Consider the following 17802-nt stretch of genomic DNA (forward strand, 5'->3'; position numbering starts at 1 on the left):
GACATACAGGTTTGTAGGTTGTTGGCTTTTGTAAATTGTCCCTGGTCTGTCGGATGGAACTAGTGTTTGGGGATTGTTGCTCGGCGTGGACTCGGTGGGCCGAAGGGCCTGTTTCCATGATGTCTCTCTAAATTAAACTAAAAACAACAACTTCCATGACTGCATCACTTCCATGACTGCATACATTGAGGTCAATAATTGACATGGTGGATTAGTCCCACATTTTGAGGTCTGTAATTCTCCACATTTCCATATACATGCCAGTGATGTAGCTGCATTTGAACAGCTTGATTGAACATGCAGCAAATTCTGGAAAATGTATTTTGCATTATTTCTTGCATGTGTCAACACCAATATATATAGTTGTGTCCAATGCATTCAACCATTACTTCACCATTTCAGGTTAGTTGAATTAATTAAACTTTGGCTTTATATTTGTGGAGACTTGAGTAAGATGTGATGGTATCAACTTGCCACTTTTGGATTAAGGTCACTTAAGGTGGAGATGGGAAGATGTGGCTAGTGGTGGGATGTCATTGGAGGTGGCAGAAATGTCAGAGGATTATGTGCTGCATGCGACGGCTGATGGGGTAAAAGGTGAGGATTAGGGGGACTATGTCCCTGTTGCGACAGGGAGAGGGGGGAGCAAGAACGGAGTTATGGGATATCGAGGAGACCCTAGTGAGGGCCTCATCTATGATGGAAGAGAGGAACCCCTGTTCCCTAAATGATGAGGACATCTCTGATGTCCTTGTATGGAACACATCATCCTAGGCGCTGTAGACGGTGGAATTGAGAGTAGGAGATAGAGTCATTGCAGGAGGCAGGGTGGGACGAAGCTCAAGTAACCCTTGCTTTCCCTCTCTCTCCATCCCTCCCCCTTCCCAGTTCTCCGACCAGTCTGACTGTCCCCCGATTACATTTATTTCTGTTTGCTTTGTTGTTACCTTCTCCTAGCTAACAATGATCTATTCTACATTTTCCTTGATCTTCACCCCCTTTGATGTGTCGTTCTAACACCTGACACTTCCTTTTCTCTGTATCTCCCCCTCCTGCTCCCCTGACTCTCAGTCTGAAGAAGGGTCTCGACCCGAAACGTCACCCATTCCTTCTCTCCAGAAATTGAATTGAATTGAATTGAATTTCCTTTATTGTCATTCAGACCTTTCAGTCTGAACGAAATTTCGTGCCTGCAGTCATACATACAATAATACAATAATAGACAACAGAACAGACAGTAAACACAAATTAACATCCACCACAGTGAGTCCACCAAGCACCTCCTCACTGTGATGGAGGCAAAAATCTTAGGGCTGCAGTCTCTTCCCTCCTCTTCTCCCTCTGCGCTGAGGCGAAACCCCACCGGGCGATGGTAAATCAGTCCCGCAGCTCACCGAGCTCCGCGAACGGGCCAGTTCAAACACCGCGGCCCGGGGGTGGTCGAAGCTGCCGCGCTCCAGTCCAGCGGACGCAGCTGTTGACGACGTCGTCCACTGGCCCGCGGCCGAACATCGGACTCAGGCCGCAGCCGCCAGAACGCCGTCTCAGCCACCGGAGCACCGTTCCAGCCCCGAGCCGGGTCGCCCTCACGTGAGCGTCTCAGCCCCGCGCCAGGCCGCCCTCACGGGAGCACCGTTGCCCTCAAGCTGGGCCGCCCCGACGGGAGCGCCGTTACCCTCGGGCTGGGCCACCCACACGGGAGCGCCATTACCCTCGGGCTGGGCCGCCCACACGGGAGAGTCGTTACCCTCGGGCTGGGTCGCCCACACGGGAGCGTCTCAGCCCCTCGCCAGGCCGTCCTCACGGGAGCATCACAGCCCCTCACGGGAGCGCCGTTCCAGCCCCGAGCTGGGCCGCCCTCACGGGAGCGAACCCAGGGCGAGTCCTGACAGGCTGCCTCCGGAGCCTCGAGGTCGCCAGCTCAGCCATTAGGCCTCAGCGCAGACAGAGGCAGAGAAGGGGGATACGACAAAAAAGTCGCATTCCCCCAAAGGGAGAGACAGCAAACCCTGTTTCAACCCCCCACCACCCCCCCCCCCCCCACATAAACACAACCTAAAAAAACAAAAACTTAGCTAGACAAAACGAAAAAAACAACACAAAAAAGTAAAAACAAACGGACTGTAGGCGAGCCGCAGCCGTTCACCAGCGCCGCCACTTCCGGATATGTGCTGTCTGTCCCGCTGTTACTCCAGCATTTTGTGTCTATCTTCAGTTCAAACCAGCATCTGCTGTTCCTTCCTACACATGTTATAAATTATGTTTGTTCAAGTGTATATGATCAGGTAATTAATGCAACAAGATCACACTAAAATGACTTACCAATTACCTTAATTTATCAGCCATCTTATTAATACCTAATTGCTGAGAACTGATTTTTGAATGGATGTCTAATTTATTAACACTTAATGATTGCCATTTTTGTTCCATTGTTATTTATACTTTGATTGATCCCCTATACTGTACATCAAACTTCTATTTTAAGAATATAATACTTAACCCATTCATGTGAAAATGTACCAAATGGTTTTGAGATTAATGTAATGAAGCAATGAAGTCTTTTGTCAAGAAGATATTATTTTATTTGGATTACTGCTCAATATAAACCGAAGAATACATAGTCAATATTGTTATTTATAGCAAAATTATACATAAAACCACATTTGTAAATATAACTTTCATGTACACAATTATAATTTATTGCATATATACAAGTAAAGGTAAACTTGTCTAGGATTTGCAAAATAGAAAGTTTTCTGATTTTTTAATTTTCTATTATAATTTTTAAATGGAGGATTATTTTCAAATTGACTTTTTCCTCAAACAAAAACAATTCGATAAGAATCTAAGGGCTTGTACATACTTCTAATTTTTTTCCAATGTCACCATGTGTCATTGACATATCCTCAAGTTTAATTTGTAATTACGTTGATAGAGTTAGTCAGGTGAGACATTGAAAAACTTCAGCAACATATTTGTTCCAATTCAGAAATCACTAATGGTGTTTATTTCAAAACGATTTTAATAAATAGCTTAAAAAGCTTTCAGATCGTCATATAATTTATTTTCTGTTCATATTCCTTAATAACAATGAATAAAGAGAAAGGTAGCTTGAAATATTGGAACAAAGGGATAATCTTAATAATTTAGAATTCATTAAAAGATTCAAATCTTTCTGTGGAAAATGATGCCAAATAAATATTTGTTTTGGTGTTCATAAAGCATTTTAAGATGCATATCAATTTGTTAAGAATAAGTAAGCCCAGCATTTTCCATAATTGTCTTTTTAAATATGACAATAATGCAGGCTATTGATGTAATATGGTTGAGTTGATTGATATTATCTGAAGTGCAGTATATAGACTACAATTGTTCTCACCACATTAAAATAACAAGAGGATAATCAGTTGATGCCTTGTGGATTTATATATAATTTCTGATGAAGTTGCAATGGGCCTTGGCCATTATATTCCTTGTGATGAGTCCACCTACCAAGAGTGGCAGATAAGCAAAATGTTCAAACTTTTGCATCATCAGGAAAAGATGGGAAAATAATTTTGTTTTAACCAGTATTATCATTTAAACATAGTCAAATAGTGATTAAGAAATCTCAGTCTCTGATAATTTATTTAATTTTAGAGGGTGATCAATTTTCATTGTCATCTGTCCTTCACTGCATCTGATACTAGAAATGATAAAAAAAAAACATGTCTCCCCTGTCGGTATAAATATGTGAAGATACTGGTATTAACACAGTCTAGGGCCAAGCAATGTCAAGAATAAGGGGATGCTGTCAGGAATGGCATGAAAGATTCCATCTCAATTTTAAAAACAGAGCTTGAATCTCCAAAGAAACATGGATTGTTTCACAGAAAGTTTTCATATGTATTTGCTTTAAATGAAGAAGCAAAGCAAGAAAAAAAAGATTTTGTTTTACGATTTCAGGTACTGAGAAAGAATTGGAAACAATGTAATGAGATTTAATTTCAACAATATGAACATTCACAACAGGAGGTCTAGAGCATGAAAGGTGGTATATTTTGGAGATTAATATGAACCAATGAAAGAAGTTTGATAGCTGTAATTTGACCAATAGATATAAGTGACACAGGGAAGATTGTAACTGAGACAGATGGACTGAAGATGTGAGGGAGTGATTGCCAAACAACATATATTTTCTTATAAACTAAAAAATGAATGAAAGATATTTTGGAGTCTCCATGATACTATTAAGTATAAAAAATGATTTATCGTTATAGAGTATTGTTGGAATCTTTTTAACAACAAGAAAAATACATGTGTAGCATGACTTTGATCAAAATGACAATTAATTCAGAATTTAGTCATGGGGCAGGCATTTTACATATAACCAGGCCTAACACACAGCAGAGTGCAATGATCAGATTTGTCATTATGTTAGTTGTGTTGGGAATATTTCTCAAAGAAAATTCCTATGCTGTTTGTTGTATGGTACCTTAGGATCTTTTATACTTATCTCAGAAAACATGAGAAGCCCCAGTTTAACAAGAAGCATCTAAAAGCTTGTACATTTGTCACCACAGGTTTCTATCAGTACTATGTTGGAGTCCACCTGGATTTTATACTCAATTCTCTGAACTGGGAGTTGAGCCAGCTACCTATTGGTATAAAGGTAATGTGACTTGCCTTTGTAATTTTTAAAAAGTGCTAATATGAGCATATACCTGTCACTAAACAATAATTACATGGATCACTGGCAAATGCTTTAATGATTTAAGTGCACTTAACTCATAGCATGTTACTCTGTTTTTAGATAGGGAATTTATTTGATGTATGCACAACCACTATTTCCATTTAATAGTGGCTTGGCATGTGTGTGTAGGCATTCATTTTGCCTTCTCAGTGCAATTCAATAAGCTATATTTTAACTCTCAGGCTGCCAGCAGAGGACAATACATTTTGAACAGATTTAATATTTAGATTTTAACTTGGGCACTATCACACAACATCCTTCAGCGCCACAACAGTGAGGCTACTCAAATATCAGGAATAGCTTTATTACAAAAATATCTCCTCTCACCTTTACAAAACCAATTATTTTCTCTTATATGTGGTCCATGTTTACAAAAACATTGTGTTCTGTAACAAACATGATATTAGTGTAATAAAAGGCACGATGTTACAATGATGCTAAATATGCAATGTAACACAATGTGCTAATAAAGGATTGTAATTATGAGGTAAATAATTAGATATCTGTGGAGGAACTGTAATTAACACAGGTAGTCATCCAAGAGGGATTATGAAACTTTGAGAATGCAAACAAACTGGATCAAAATTGTTGGCAGCACAGGATTACTGACAAACAAGGAAGTTATGTTAATTGAAGCAAAATTGAGACATTATTAATACAGTTATCTGGAGCTTATTAAAAGAGATGTAATCATTATCACAAAATGTCAATTTGGAATAATGTCTCCAATAGACATCATGTAGGAACTAAATGTAGAGAATCCTACTTGGAACTAATTTTTGGGATCAACAGCATAGACTTAGATTGTCATTAATTATAGTACAATTGATGTCACTACTAGCCTGAACATTCAATCAATTTAAATATATTACTTGGTTCCACTCAAAGTAAGCATCAAAAAAATATTTGATTATAAGGGCCACGCTATAGATTTCACAAAGCCTTTGCTGAAGATTATCCCTACAGATGATAGAATAGAGGACACTATTTGAATGGACGTTAAGCACGTTAATTTATACATTTTGGAACACTCACTTCAAGTTACATAGCTTAATGCCAAATAATATACATGCTCATCAGGCAGACTTGCTGAACAGTGATCGGGAATTAAAATCTTAGCAGATGCTTTTCTTCCTAGACAATGCACTGAACATTTGTCTCTCCAAGTCAATACAAAATTTCTGAAATACTTGTGAATTCTAAGACTCTATGTGACTTTATTTCCATTGGTTTGAATATGTCATATGAAACTATATGCAATTAAAATGACAAACACTTCAAAGGTACAGTTGATACAGTCTCGAAAATTATTTTTGCAGTCATTCCTTATTCATTCAATTAAGCCATGAATTAGGGCAATGAGAGTATCGTTTTTACAACTAATGTCTCGTCTCATCATGAAACTGACCACTATTATTTGGTTAGCAAGCACACAACAATTTTATATAAGATTTTATTTTCAAATATATTTTAACACCCGCTGTTGAACAAAAGTAGTAATTGGGCATAGGGTATATATATCGAATTCAAAGAAAAAATATATACTACCTGATAAACCGAAGATGTAAAAGCAAGATTCTAATGGTTACTTTAAGAATAGCAATTAAACGGACAGACAAAAAATGTGCCCAAACTATTAATATTTAGATGTCACCAGGATATCAAGACATTATAATTTATCTGCATTAAGCAATAACGTTTTGTATCACACAAAAAGAAATGCCTAATGAGACAAGGATCTTTTAAACTGGAATCAAATGTATTTTAGTTTATGTTTTCAAAAGAGATTCCACAGAAAATGGTAACATCTGTTTAGTTACTTTCACTTGATTGCCAGAACAATGTTCCCGTGTTTTCTTTGTAAAATGTCTTAAAGCTTCTCTTGCGATGAAACTGCCTGAAGCAGACTTACTCGTAGACTCAGCTGCTACCTGTGAGTCTAGGGTTAAGTAATTGCTGAATGAAACAAACTCCTCAGACAGTTCTGGGTATTGTACTATTTGTCTCTGAGAGGTACATAGAGCTGTATTTTCAGGAAATGAATCGAAACTTTTTGTGATTTTTGCCTGTGTGTAATTACCCCTGTAACTGGAACAGGCCTCCTTTGAATTTAATTCTCCATATTCAAGAATTTGCCTTGTAGGGTCCAATCGTTCGGGTAAACTGGTAGAGTCGGACGCGTTGTATGGATAGAATGAATTGTTCACTGGAGTAGACTTTTGCCCCCATATTGAAGTGTTACCTAACGTCTGTTCAGAAATACAGCCTGCTATATTTGCTGAACAGGATTCCCTAGTCTGATCAATGTTGTCTTGGTAACAATTAGGTCCAAAATCCCACATGGCAGGATTGGTGTGCACAAAAGGAATGTAAATATTTAGTAACTCCTTGGACGCTGAAGGGTTAAATTGTGATGGGTCACAGAATTGGTTGTAGCTGACTTTAAGAAGGTTGTACTTGGGGTGAGTTTCCATACTCGGTCTCATGAAGACTTGAAATGCAGCTAGTTCCTGTAATTCTCTCTCTCTGTACTCTCTTTCCAGCATCACACTTTCCAGCTCCTTGTCTGCAAAAGCTCTCCTTTTCCTCATCCTGTCACTCAGCGGCGGTAGGAAGAAACGGCTTGGACAGAATAAACTGTCATCCTGCGGGGCGCGGTAACCTGCAGAGCAAACATAACCGTGTGTGCCACGTGGAATATGATCCAATACATCCCCTCATAGATCCCCTCTCTGTAGCGGCTACAACATCCAGTGTGAAACTCAAATCTACATCCACAAAATCATAGAACATCATGCAACAACAGAAAACACATCCCCAAAGTAACTCAAGAACATGCAATCAAAAGACAAGCTTCATAGGAGTAGACAAATAAAGACAGAATCAATGTAATAATCACACCAATTAACTAATTAATTTTGAAACTTCCACCAACCAGGGGATTATAAATAGTTCATTATGTATGGTCTTTCAGCTGACTGGATAAAACGCAACAGAAAATGCTTTTCACTGTACCTCGGTACACGTGACAAATTAAACTAAATCTATGTTTTATCGACTGCAGCGTTAAAGACATTATCATGTACCTAACACTTTCTTGTACACAGACATATAAACACACACATATACAAACTAAACCTGGATACACGGAACCTATCCTTGAGGATATTTGTACATTAAGCCCTTTCAAATTGTTTAGAACTAAAATCTAATTTTCTACCTAAGGCTAGATGTTTTCTGTGGCACTTCGGTGCCTTCATATCTCTGTTTGTGACAATTTAGGATGGCGTGATAATATTTCTTACTATGTTCTGGTTATATATTGACTCATTTGAACGAAAAAATGTGTACATTACAGCATTTCGTTGGAGATCAGTTGTTAATTCTAGACCAAAACTTTAGGATTGCTTAACTTTTAAAAAACCACGACCGCAACCAACGCTTTCCCAGTGGTACAGACTGAGTAATTGTCAAAGCTGCCATGAAATGCTGACGTTAAAGAAATAAGTGGAATATGATTCATTTATTCCCTAACAAGCAGATTAAAAGCAGAAATTCAGTTCCAGGCAACCAGTTCAACTCAAACCATTCTGCCTAGGAGATAAATCTATATATCAACATTCAGTATTTCAAAAGTTGTTGCTAAAACGTGATTATTTAAGAAATCGAGTTGGGAGCGTTCGCATATTTAAACATTTTTAGATAGACTTGAAAAGTGACTAGAGTCCAATGCCACCACAATTCCAATGTCATTTTTTTTGCAGTGTCAGACTCAATATTATGACACTGTTTTCATTAGGTGCTAGTGTTCACTCACTGCTTCTTGGTAGAATCAGATCGGTTAACATATGATGAGCGTTTACGGCACTCGCTGGAGTTTAGAAGAGTGAGGGGGAACCTCATTGAAACTAGTGGGAAAGTCTAGGATGAGAGGTCATAGCTTTCGAATTAAAGGACATTAGTTTAGGAATGAGATAAGAAGGACTTATTTAGTCAGAGGGTGGTGAATCTGTGGAATTCTTTGCCACAGACTGTGGAGGCAAAGTCAGTGGATATATTTAAGGCAGAGATAGATAGATAGATAGATAGATAGATAGATAGATAGATAGATAGATAGATAGATAGATAGATAGATAGATAGATAGATAGATAGATAGATAGATAGATAGATAGATAGATAGATAGATAGATAGATAGATAGATAGATAGATAGATAGATAGATAGATAGATAGATAGATAGATAGATAGATAGATAGATAGATAGATAGATTAGAAGTTGGGAGGTCATGTTGCAGTTGTATAAGGCGTTGGTGAGACAGCATTTAGAATATTGTGTTCAGTTTGGGGCACCATGTTATAGGAAAGATATAGGCTGGTGTTTCTCCAGCCTTTTTGTCTACCTTCCATTTTCCAGCATCTGCAGTTCCTTCTTAAACATAGGAAAGATATTGTCAGGGTTCAGAAAAGATTTACAAGGATGTTGCCAGGACCAGAGGGTGTGAGCTATAGGGAGAAGTTGAGTAGGCAGGGTCTCTATTCCATGGAGCGCAGGAGGATAAGGGGTGATCTTATAGAGGTGTATAAGATCATGAGAGGAATAGATCGGGTAGATTCACAGTCTTTTGCCCAGAATAGGGGAATCGAAGACCAGAGGACAAGGGTTCAAGGTGAAGGAGAAAAAATTTAATAGGAATCCGAGGGGTAACTTTTTCACACAAAGGGTGATGGGTGTATGGAACAGGCTGCCAGAGGAGGTAGTTGAGGCTGGGACTATCCCATCGTTTAAGAAATTGTTAGACAGGTACATGGATAGGACAGGTTTGGAGAGATATGGACCAAGCGCAGGCAAGTGGGACTAGCGTAGCTGGGACATTGTTGGGCGAGTTGGGCCGAAGGGCCTGTTTCCACACTGTATCACTCTATGACTATGGTTCTATAGATTCTTGATTAGTACAGGTGTCAGAGGTTATGGGGAGAAGGCAGGAGAATGGAGTTCGAAATGGAGATATTGATCAGCCATGATTGAATGGCGGAGTAGACTTAATGGGCCGAATGGCCTAATTTCTGTTCCTTCCACTTATGATCTTATGACCCATCTTCAGGAACTATTAAGCTTCTGCTGGGCCACGAATTAGAAAACGCTTGGCACTGGACAGCGTCTTTAAACCGTTAAAATGTCACGAATAAAGTCTTTCAGTTTGGAAAGTGCAGCTTGGGCTCTTCAGGTTATGTGAATAAAAAGCCAAAGGATCGAAAGTTATATTTTCACACACGAGAAACGTGAGATTTCCACTTTGACAAATATGTGCGATGCAGTAGAAACGTGGTGCTTAGTTAGCAGTGCGTCGCCCTCTACAGATGCCCTTTGGAAACTGGCGGCTGACGTAACTTCAGCAATTAATAATGTGTCTTTAACGTAGGCGTCGTAAGACTTGTAGTTTCAAGACGTAGACATATGGTAGAAATTGGAGATGAAAGCAGGTGTGGTACTGCTCTTTTGGTTCGGAAGCCAGAAGATGATTCCCGCCATCAATTGCATGTCCGTCTTGCACAATATGTGTTGAAATGATCTGCAGATGCTGGTTTAAACCGAAGATAGACACAAAAAACTGGAGTAACACTCAGCGGGTCAAGCAGCATCTCTGGAGAAATGGAATATGTGACGTTTACCTAGCACTTTTCTCCAGAGATGCCACTTGACCCGCTGAGTTACTCCAGCTTTTTGTGTCTATCGACGTTCGACCTATCACCATTGATGCTACGGCTCTACCGAAAACTGATTCAACAGTAATTCCAAAGTCCTGAAGCTCCTGGGATCTGAACTCAAAGAGGCAGCCTACGCCACGTGTCCGTTCACTCACGTACTTAGAATAACTCAAACACAAAAATAACTCGAATCATAAAGTACGGAAAGTCACATAAACAGTGGCAATTAAAATAACTGAAACACCTGTCTACAAATACAAATAAAATACACCAATAGTCCAAATGTAACGTGGCTTGCATTTAATAAGCAAGTTATGACCCAACCATTAGCAACACACATTCTATCCTCATCTGTAAAATCGGTTTCTATAATAGATGTCGACATTAAAATGCCACGAAAGTGGTTGGAAATAGCTAGTTAGCGGATAGCATGTTGGAACTGTTCTGTATAATTAAGGCGTTTGAAGGTCGGAATCTTAGAAATTGATATACATGTTTAAATTTGGGGTTAGTGCAGCAAATTATATATTTTTTTGTTCGTAAAATACTAATAAATTGTAGTTGGTGGTCGCCAGCAGAGCGAAGCTGCTTCGGAACTACTGACCAATGTTTGGCGGAACCACTAGACTTTGCTGGAAAAGTATGCGCTCCCATCCGACCCGCAGTCCAACACAAGAAGACAGACAGACACAAGATGCTGGAGTAACTCAGCGGGACAGGCAGCATCTCTGGAGAGGGGATGGGTGACGTTTCGGGCTGAAGAAGGGTCTCGACCCGAAACGTCTCCAGAGATGCTGCCTGTCCCGCTGAATTACTCCAGCATCGTGTGTCTGTCTTGTGTTGTACTGAGTTACTCCAGCATTTTGTGTCTATCTTCGGTGTAAACCAGCATCTGCAGTTCCTTCCTACACACTGCCGTGCAACACTTACGTACAGTCAATCTGAACAGAAACATGACAAGCGGCGAGAAAGCGCTAGGCTAAAAAGTCCAATGATAATCTATTCTTAAATCAGGTCTTGTTTTGTTTTATTGTCACGTGTGCCAAGGTACTGAGAAAAGCTTTGTTTAGTATGAAAGCCAATCAGATCAGATAATACTCAAACGATTTCAATTTCGTAAACTGGGCGCCTTATTTAATTATAAGGCGATTATATAATTATATCCTGTTTCGTATCTTTTGTTTGGAATCACCTTCTTTTTTACATTTCACTTAAATGAACAATTATCCATAATTATACTTTTAATTAAAACACGGAAGACATGATCGTTCTTCAGGGAACTTTGGTATTTTTTATTGTTAAGAAACTTTGGTGAAGGATCTGGCCCTGAGTTTTATATGAATAATAGGACAATAGCCAAAACAAATGAGAAATCCGTTTGCGGCCATCACTGCGTCTCGATTATTCTAGTGATATTTCTACTGGGGTTCCCCATTCGCATTTTAAGCGCCACGCATTAAGAAATATGATCAAGAGAAAGGGGTAGATTGACACGGGTACATGTAGTGCGGCTTCAGTCATCGCCAATTGTACGTTTGACTTCTTATTGCAAATGTGTATAACGTTACCTTCCAGAATGCTTTTTGCCAGGAGACTGGGAGTGCGAGGATATCGCTGGTAGGACGCTCTGCGGGCTGACGTCGTGGATTCCTTGCCACTCACACCTTTCTTCACCTTTTTTGAGGGACCAACAATTAGTTAATTATTTCTTCGTATAAATCGTCTTATGAAACTCCAAGTATAAAACAATTGAAACGCCGTCGCTCGAAAATCAAAAAATCTATTATCTGAAGATAGACACAAAATGCTGGAGTAACTCAGCGGGTCAGACAGCATCACTGGAGAGAAGGAATGGGCGACATTTCGGGTCGAGGCCTTTCTTCAGACTGAGAGTCAGGGAAGATGGAAACGAGAGATGTGAAAATATCTGTTTGGTCATTTCTGTATTAGGAACGCTTAGATCGGCTTCCTAATATTTTTTTTTAAGTCGTGTTAATCAGATCTAGTTACTATATCTGGTATATCGTGACCTTTCTTCAGTTACTCCAACATTTTGTGTCTATCTTCGGTGTAAACCAGCTATCTCGTTGCTATTTGCTAATTGTACGTCGCTTCATGATTCGAGGTAACTAGAATTTGTCTTAATTGCCGAGAATTGTCAGTTTAACTTTTGCAATGATTAGTGGGCGAATTTTGGGCACGTTTGACTTGTTTGTTTTAGAAACAAACATCTACATTGATTGAAAAGTATAAATGGACATATACTTCGTTGTGCTCTCCGAGTAGTGTGAGGCATTTGTGCAAATTGTGCAATTCTACATTAATTCATTTCATTTATTATCGCCAATAAACAAATATTGAATGTCATTAAGACTTTGATTTCATCTACGACCACAAAAGACAGCGGAAATTAAATCAGACGCTCTAGCAAATTATTTATTCTGTCGGTTCTCCCGATGTAAAGTGGACAAGAGGGTTAAGGAAGCTGATGTGATTTTTTTTAAATTAACCACCTTATTATGAAGCTGAGCAAAATTCAAACAGCTGGAGGAACTCGGCAGGTCAAGCAGCATCTGTAGAGGGATGGGTCTGATGGGTCCTGACCTGAAACGTCGCCTGTCCATTTCCCATCGTTGCCGCTGCTACATCGCCCGCTGAGTTCCTCCAGAAGTTTGAATTTCGCTCAAGATTCCAGCATCTGCAGCCTCTTGTGTTTCCATTGTTATGAAGATGACTGAAGCAAAATTCTTGTTAAATTATTGTTTTATTTAAACTCTATTCGCCCGATGCCAATATTAAAGGCCTCCACGATGATGTCTAAATAACTTTTTTTCAGGATAAGACTTTGCTTTCGGGAATCTTCCCTTTTGCCTCGACTAAATAAAACCAAATTCAGAGTTGCCTACATCGCCGGATAACTCATCTCAATTTGGTTTTAAATACATTTACTATGAAACTGCCGGCATTGAATATGTGCTGCAGATTGTCTCTACATTACTGGACTCTGGATATTTTAGGATACATCAAAATTTAGAATTCACGTTTGAAATTAAATCCTAAAAACATAATTAATCACGATCAGAATTTCCAAGAGATATTTGATATTGTTAGTAGTCGAATACTCATGGGCTCCCAAACTGAAATAAAGCTGGAAATTTGAAGATGAATTAGCATGTTTTTTTCCCGTCGAGTCTCACCTCGATAGCTTGCTGCCTCCTGAGAGCTACCTGAGCTGCCATCACCCTCTGCCTCTCCACTACCAGTAGGCAGTTGGTACACTGGCAATCTCTCCAGCGACAGAACCTCTTGTGCCCTTTCAGACATGAGACGACGCCATGGTTTCTGCAGCGAGCGCACTTGGGACTCCGAGCCAGCCTTCGCGGCTCGGGCACCGGCTTCTTTGCCTTGTTGCACCTATTAATCATTTTCTCCTCTTCCTCCTCCTCCTCCTCCCCTTCTTCCTCTTCCTCTACATACCCCAGACTGTCGCCTTGCGAAAAGCAATCCTCTAAACTTTCCACGTCAATTTCCTCCTCGCACGCCTCAACAGATTGCCCGAGCAGTGAATCCGCCTCTGAAGACTGATCAGACATCTGGAATACACGGACTGGAAATAAGATTGTAGGTTTAGCAAAGTATTAGAATGGGCGCTTTATGCGGTTGACTGTGCAGTGTTGTACTTGGCTCCAGTCGCTGGTTGGAGGTTAAGTGGCAGAGAGAGTCTGATTCGAACTGACAGCCCGACGCCCCTCTCCACTTCCTGGGGTCTGGCGACGCAAAACTAAAATGCATTGAACGATCTCCCAGCCGTGCCCGTGTACCTGAATCACTGGACTTATGCCTTGCGTCTCTCGTCGTATGAAACCTTCCTTTTACCTCACTGAGTAACTTAACCACGCGAAACGTCACCAAGAATCTTACCATGATTCTTTAACCCCCACGGCGCCGGAATCAGTTGCGAGGCAACTTTCGCAAGGCACCTTAAACAGCCCGATTGACGTAGGTTGGAAGCGGTATTTCTCAAGAGACACATGCCTAGTCGTTTTAATTATCGTTTGTATTGGTTGAGTTATTTTCTTTCTTTGTAAAGCTAGATGAAATTCAGAAAGAATAAAAAGTATAAACATTTCAAAACTGTAGTATTTTCTGAAATGAATATCATATTTATGTGTTGCCTAGTGGGTAAATAAGATGTATATTGCATGTTAATTGAGAAATGTAATTGTATGATTAATTAGGTGCTGTTATGATATTGAAACGCTTCTTCTGCCATCAGTTGGGGCAGAAGCCACGAGAAATGCACGAACACGGAATGAACGTGGGGTAGGTATCGATTCGCCCTCTTCTTTTTGCTCCTTGCGTAAAAAAATGTAATTTATTGTGAAATAATTTTTCATCTTGATGGTCCCGGACAATTTAACGACAAGAAAATTTAAAGAAAAAACTCTAGCGTGGGTTGCTGTAAATAAACTCTTTGCTAACCAAGGTAACAGCAAGCAGCGGTTTAAAAATAACAGCAGTACTATTCAGACTGATACGGTTCCTACGCACTCAGTGCTGGCTTGCTAACTCCACTGCAACTTTTACTTTCTCTCTCTCTACAAATGTTCAACTGGTCAATTTACAATCGTCGAAGTCCCGTTCACGATCGTCAGTGGTTGTGTTTTTTTTAAATTAAGGTTCGGTAAAGATCTCGCTAATTTTATTATATTTTATTTGTCTTTAAATGTCACCCCCAAATAAGCCACGATGGAGAAACCGTATTTACTCACTATCCATGTATGGTCGAATGTATGTAATCGATGGCCTTCTTCAAAACACACATATCCAGAAAAATAATTGCGCAAATATTAGAAATATATACTATTTTACATTCATATACATGCATTCACATAGCTACACGGAGAAATACCATCTGCTGTATATTTACACCTACAGCGAGTGGCTTTACAGGAACGTGGGCTAAAGTACGTCTTTATTCATCATTATCGTGTTATCTCCAGTGCTGTCTATTTGGAGTTTTCGCGTCCTCCTTGCGATTATATGGGTTCCCTCCCACATACGTAAGATGTGCAGGTTGGTAGGTGAAGCGGCCACTGTAAATTGCCCCTAGTGTGTAGATGGGTTGTATAACCTGGAGGAAGTTGATGGGAATGTAGAGATAATAATATTGTATTAGTGTTAATGGATGCTTGATGTTTGTCAGGCTGAAGGACATGTTTTCCTGCTGCACGGCTGTGACATTCAGGCACAAATGGAAATTTTCATAAGCACATATATATCCACTAACATAGGTAACAATGTCCTTAGAGGTTACTTACACTGAAATGAACATGATTGATGTTTTTTTTTCTTCTGGTAAGTGCAACAGTTTTGCACCATTCAATGAATTTCAGCACGAAACTGTAATGAGTCAGAATGTCCAGGAAATCGCAGTCCATTTAACAAAGCGAAAGCTTCCTCATAATTAGGGTTATGAAGGATGGAAACAGAAAGCAAGAAACTGCATGGCAGTTAGACTAATAATATAATTGAGAAAATGCTGTAATTTAAGTTAAACGTGCAAGTTCAATGCGTTTATATGAAAAGGAAATCACATTTGATGAATTTGCAAGTTATTAAGGATGTTACAATCAGATTAGATAAGGGAGGACAGGTAATATGTTTTACATTTCCAGTAGGCATACAATAAGAAGTTTCCTCGTAACAAGTTACTTTATACAGTTAAGAACACACGTGGAGCTGGTTAACTGACAGAAAACAGAGCAGCAAGATAATTGGATTATTTTGCCACTGGCAATTAATAAATAGTGGATGGTAACAGAATCAATGCTGGGTCTCAATTATTTACTTTCTGTCATGATAACTTGGATGGAGGGACTGAGTGCACTGTAGCCACATTTGCAGGCACTGAAAAAAATTGGAAGAGTACAGCTGGCACAAAAGGATGAAGGCTAATTGAACATTGGCCATTGTTGCAAGCATAGAGTAGGAAGTGGGGAAGTGTTGCTAAAACTTTCCAATGTGCTGATGAAATCATGCTTCAAATACTGTGCGTTGTTTGGTCTCTATGTTTAATGGTGAATAAACTTGCACTGAAGGCAGTGGAGAAAAGATTCACCAAGGTTCATAAATTGTTTAAGAAGGAACTGCAGATGCTGGAAAATCGAAGGTAGACAAAAATGTTGGAGAAACTCAGCGGGTGAGGTTTACAGATTTCCTTCGCTCAATAGATGCTGCCTCACCCGCTGAGTTTCTCCAGCCTTTTTCTCTACCCAAGGTTCATAAGTTCATAAGTTTATGTGATAGGAAAATATTTAGGCCATTCAGCCCATCGTCTATTCTGCCATTCAATCGTAGCGGATATATCTCTCAACTCCATTCTCCTGCCTTCTCCCCATAACCTCTGACACCGATACTAAAACCAGCATCTGCAGTTCCTGCTTATACATATTAATTAATAATCTATCTATCTCTGCCTTCAAAATACCCATTGACTTTGCCTCCACAGCCTTCTGTGGCAATGAAATCCACAGATTAGCCACTGAGTTGACAAATGTAGAACAATTGAGCAAGTTTGGCCCAGATTAAATGTAATGGCAATTTCTAATTTTTCCAATGTCCAACTTTCCGTTGCCATTACTCCACGGGTAGTTGGGAGTGATCGTATTTCCAGCTTAATTTCCAGTCGTTATTTCCAGCTTAATTAGTTCTTTATTGAAGAAGTTGTATAAAAAAAAAAGTGAACATACCAGATTCTCATTATTCTTGTACAAATTGTAGCTTTCTGGTCTTACTATGTGTGGAACTGTATTCTCTCCAAATCCTGTGGTTGGTCTGATCCGGCCACTCCGTCCCCTAGTATAATATATGTAACGTTCATCTACATATCTAAAGCCCACCCCAAAGCATTCAAAATAACACGGCTAGATATATCTAGACAAAATAACATAATATGCTAACAGTAACTAGCCTTAGCATGAATGGCTCCTACACACCGGCCCCTAATTGTTCTATGTATATAACGAAACAATTACCAATAAACATTAAAAGGACCTATAAAAGCTTAACATATTATCAAAAACAAAAGGTATGCACTGTGTGTAGGCATTTAATCTTCCTTAGTGATTCTTCAATCTACTTCTTTGGCTTCTTGGAGAAGACATATCTTAGTTATCGGTCTTATCAAGATGTTGTTCTTAGTTTGAAGTCGTACTGTACGCACAAGACCTTGTGCATCTGGTATGATCTCCAATATTCTACCCATTAGCCAGAGCCTCGTGGTTCAGTGGAATTACCCACCAAAACAATGTCACCTGGAATAAAGCTGCTTCTTACCCTTGACCATCATGTTCGTTCTTGG

The 17802-nt window shown here is 39.5% G+C and overlaps 1 protein-coding gene and 1 long non-coding RNA gene across 5 annotated transcripts in view; one reads left to right on the plus strand and one right to left on the minus strand.

The window, feature by feature from the left end:
* Positions 1–14348, minus strand: part of LOC116977571 (doublesex- and mab-3-related transcription factor 2-like) — a 65560-nt gene extending 51212 nt beyond the window's left edge. Inside the window, exons 1-3 of one of the 4 annotated variants that reach the window (XM_033028115.1) lie at positions 13637–14348; positions 12008–12113; positions 2601–3488 (exon numbers count right to left, since the gene is read on the minus strand). In XM_033028115.1, the coding sequence (XP_032884006.1) occupies positions 3424–3488; positions 12008–12113; positions 13637–14032 (567 nt within the window). In that variant the 5' untranslated portion in view covers positions 14033–14348 and the 3' untranslated portion in view covers positions 2601–3423. Of the gene's footprint in view, positions 1–2600; positions 3489–5932; positions 7395–11278; positions 11381–12007; positions 12114–13636 lie in introns of those variants that run through there. The other 3 variants (XM_033028113.1, XM_033028117.1, XM_033028116.1) reach the window with 3 other exon arrangements.
* Positions 27–9465, plus strand: LOC116977572. Its single transcript, XR_004413249.1, has 3 exons — positions 27–64; positions 6016–6020; positions 9454–9465. It is a non-coding gene; the product is annotated as an uncharacterized LOC116977572 (long non-coding RNA).
* Positions 14349–17802: the final 3454 nt, after the last annotated feature.

Source organism: Amblyraja radiata, chromosome 10 (genome assembly GCF_010909765.2).
Source record: "Amblyraja radiata isolate CabotCenter1 chromosome 10, sAmbRad1.1.pri, whole genome shotgun sequence".
Classification (NCBI taxonomy): Eukaryota; Metazoa; Chordata; class Chondrichthyes; order Rajiformes; family Rajidae; genus Amblyraja; species Amblyraja radiata.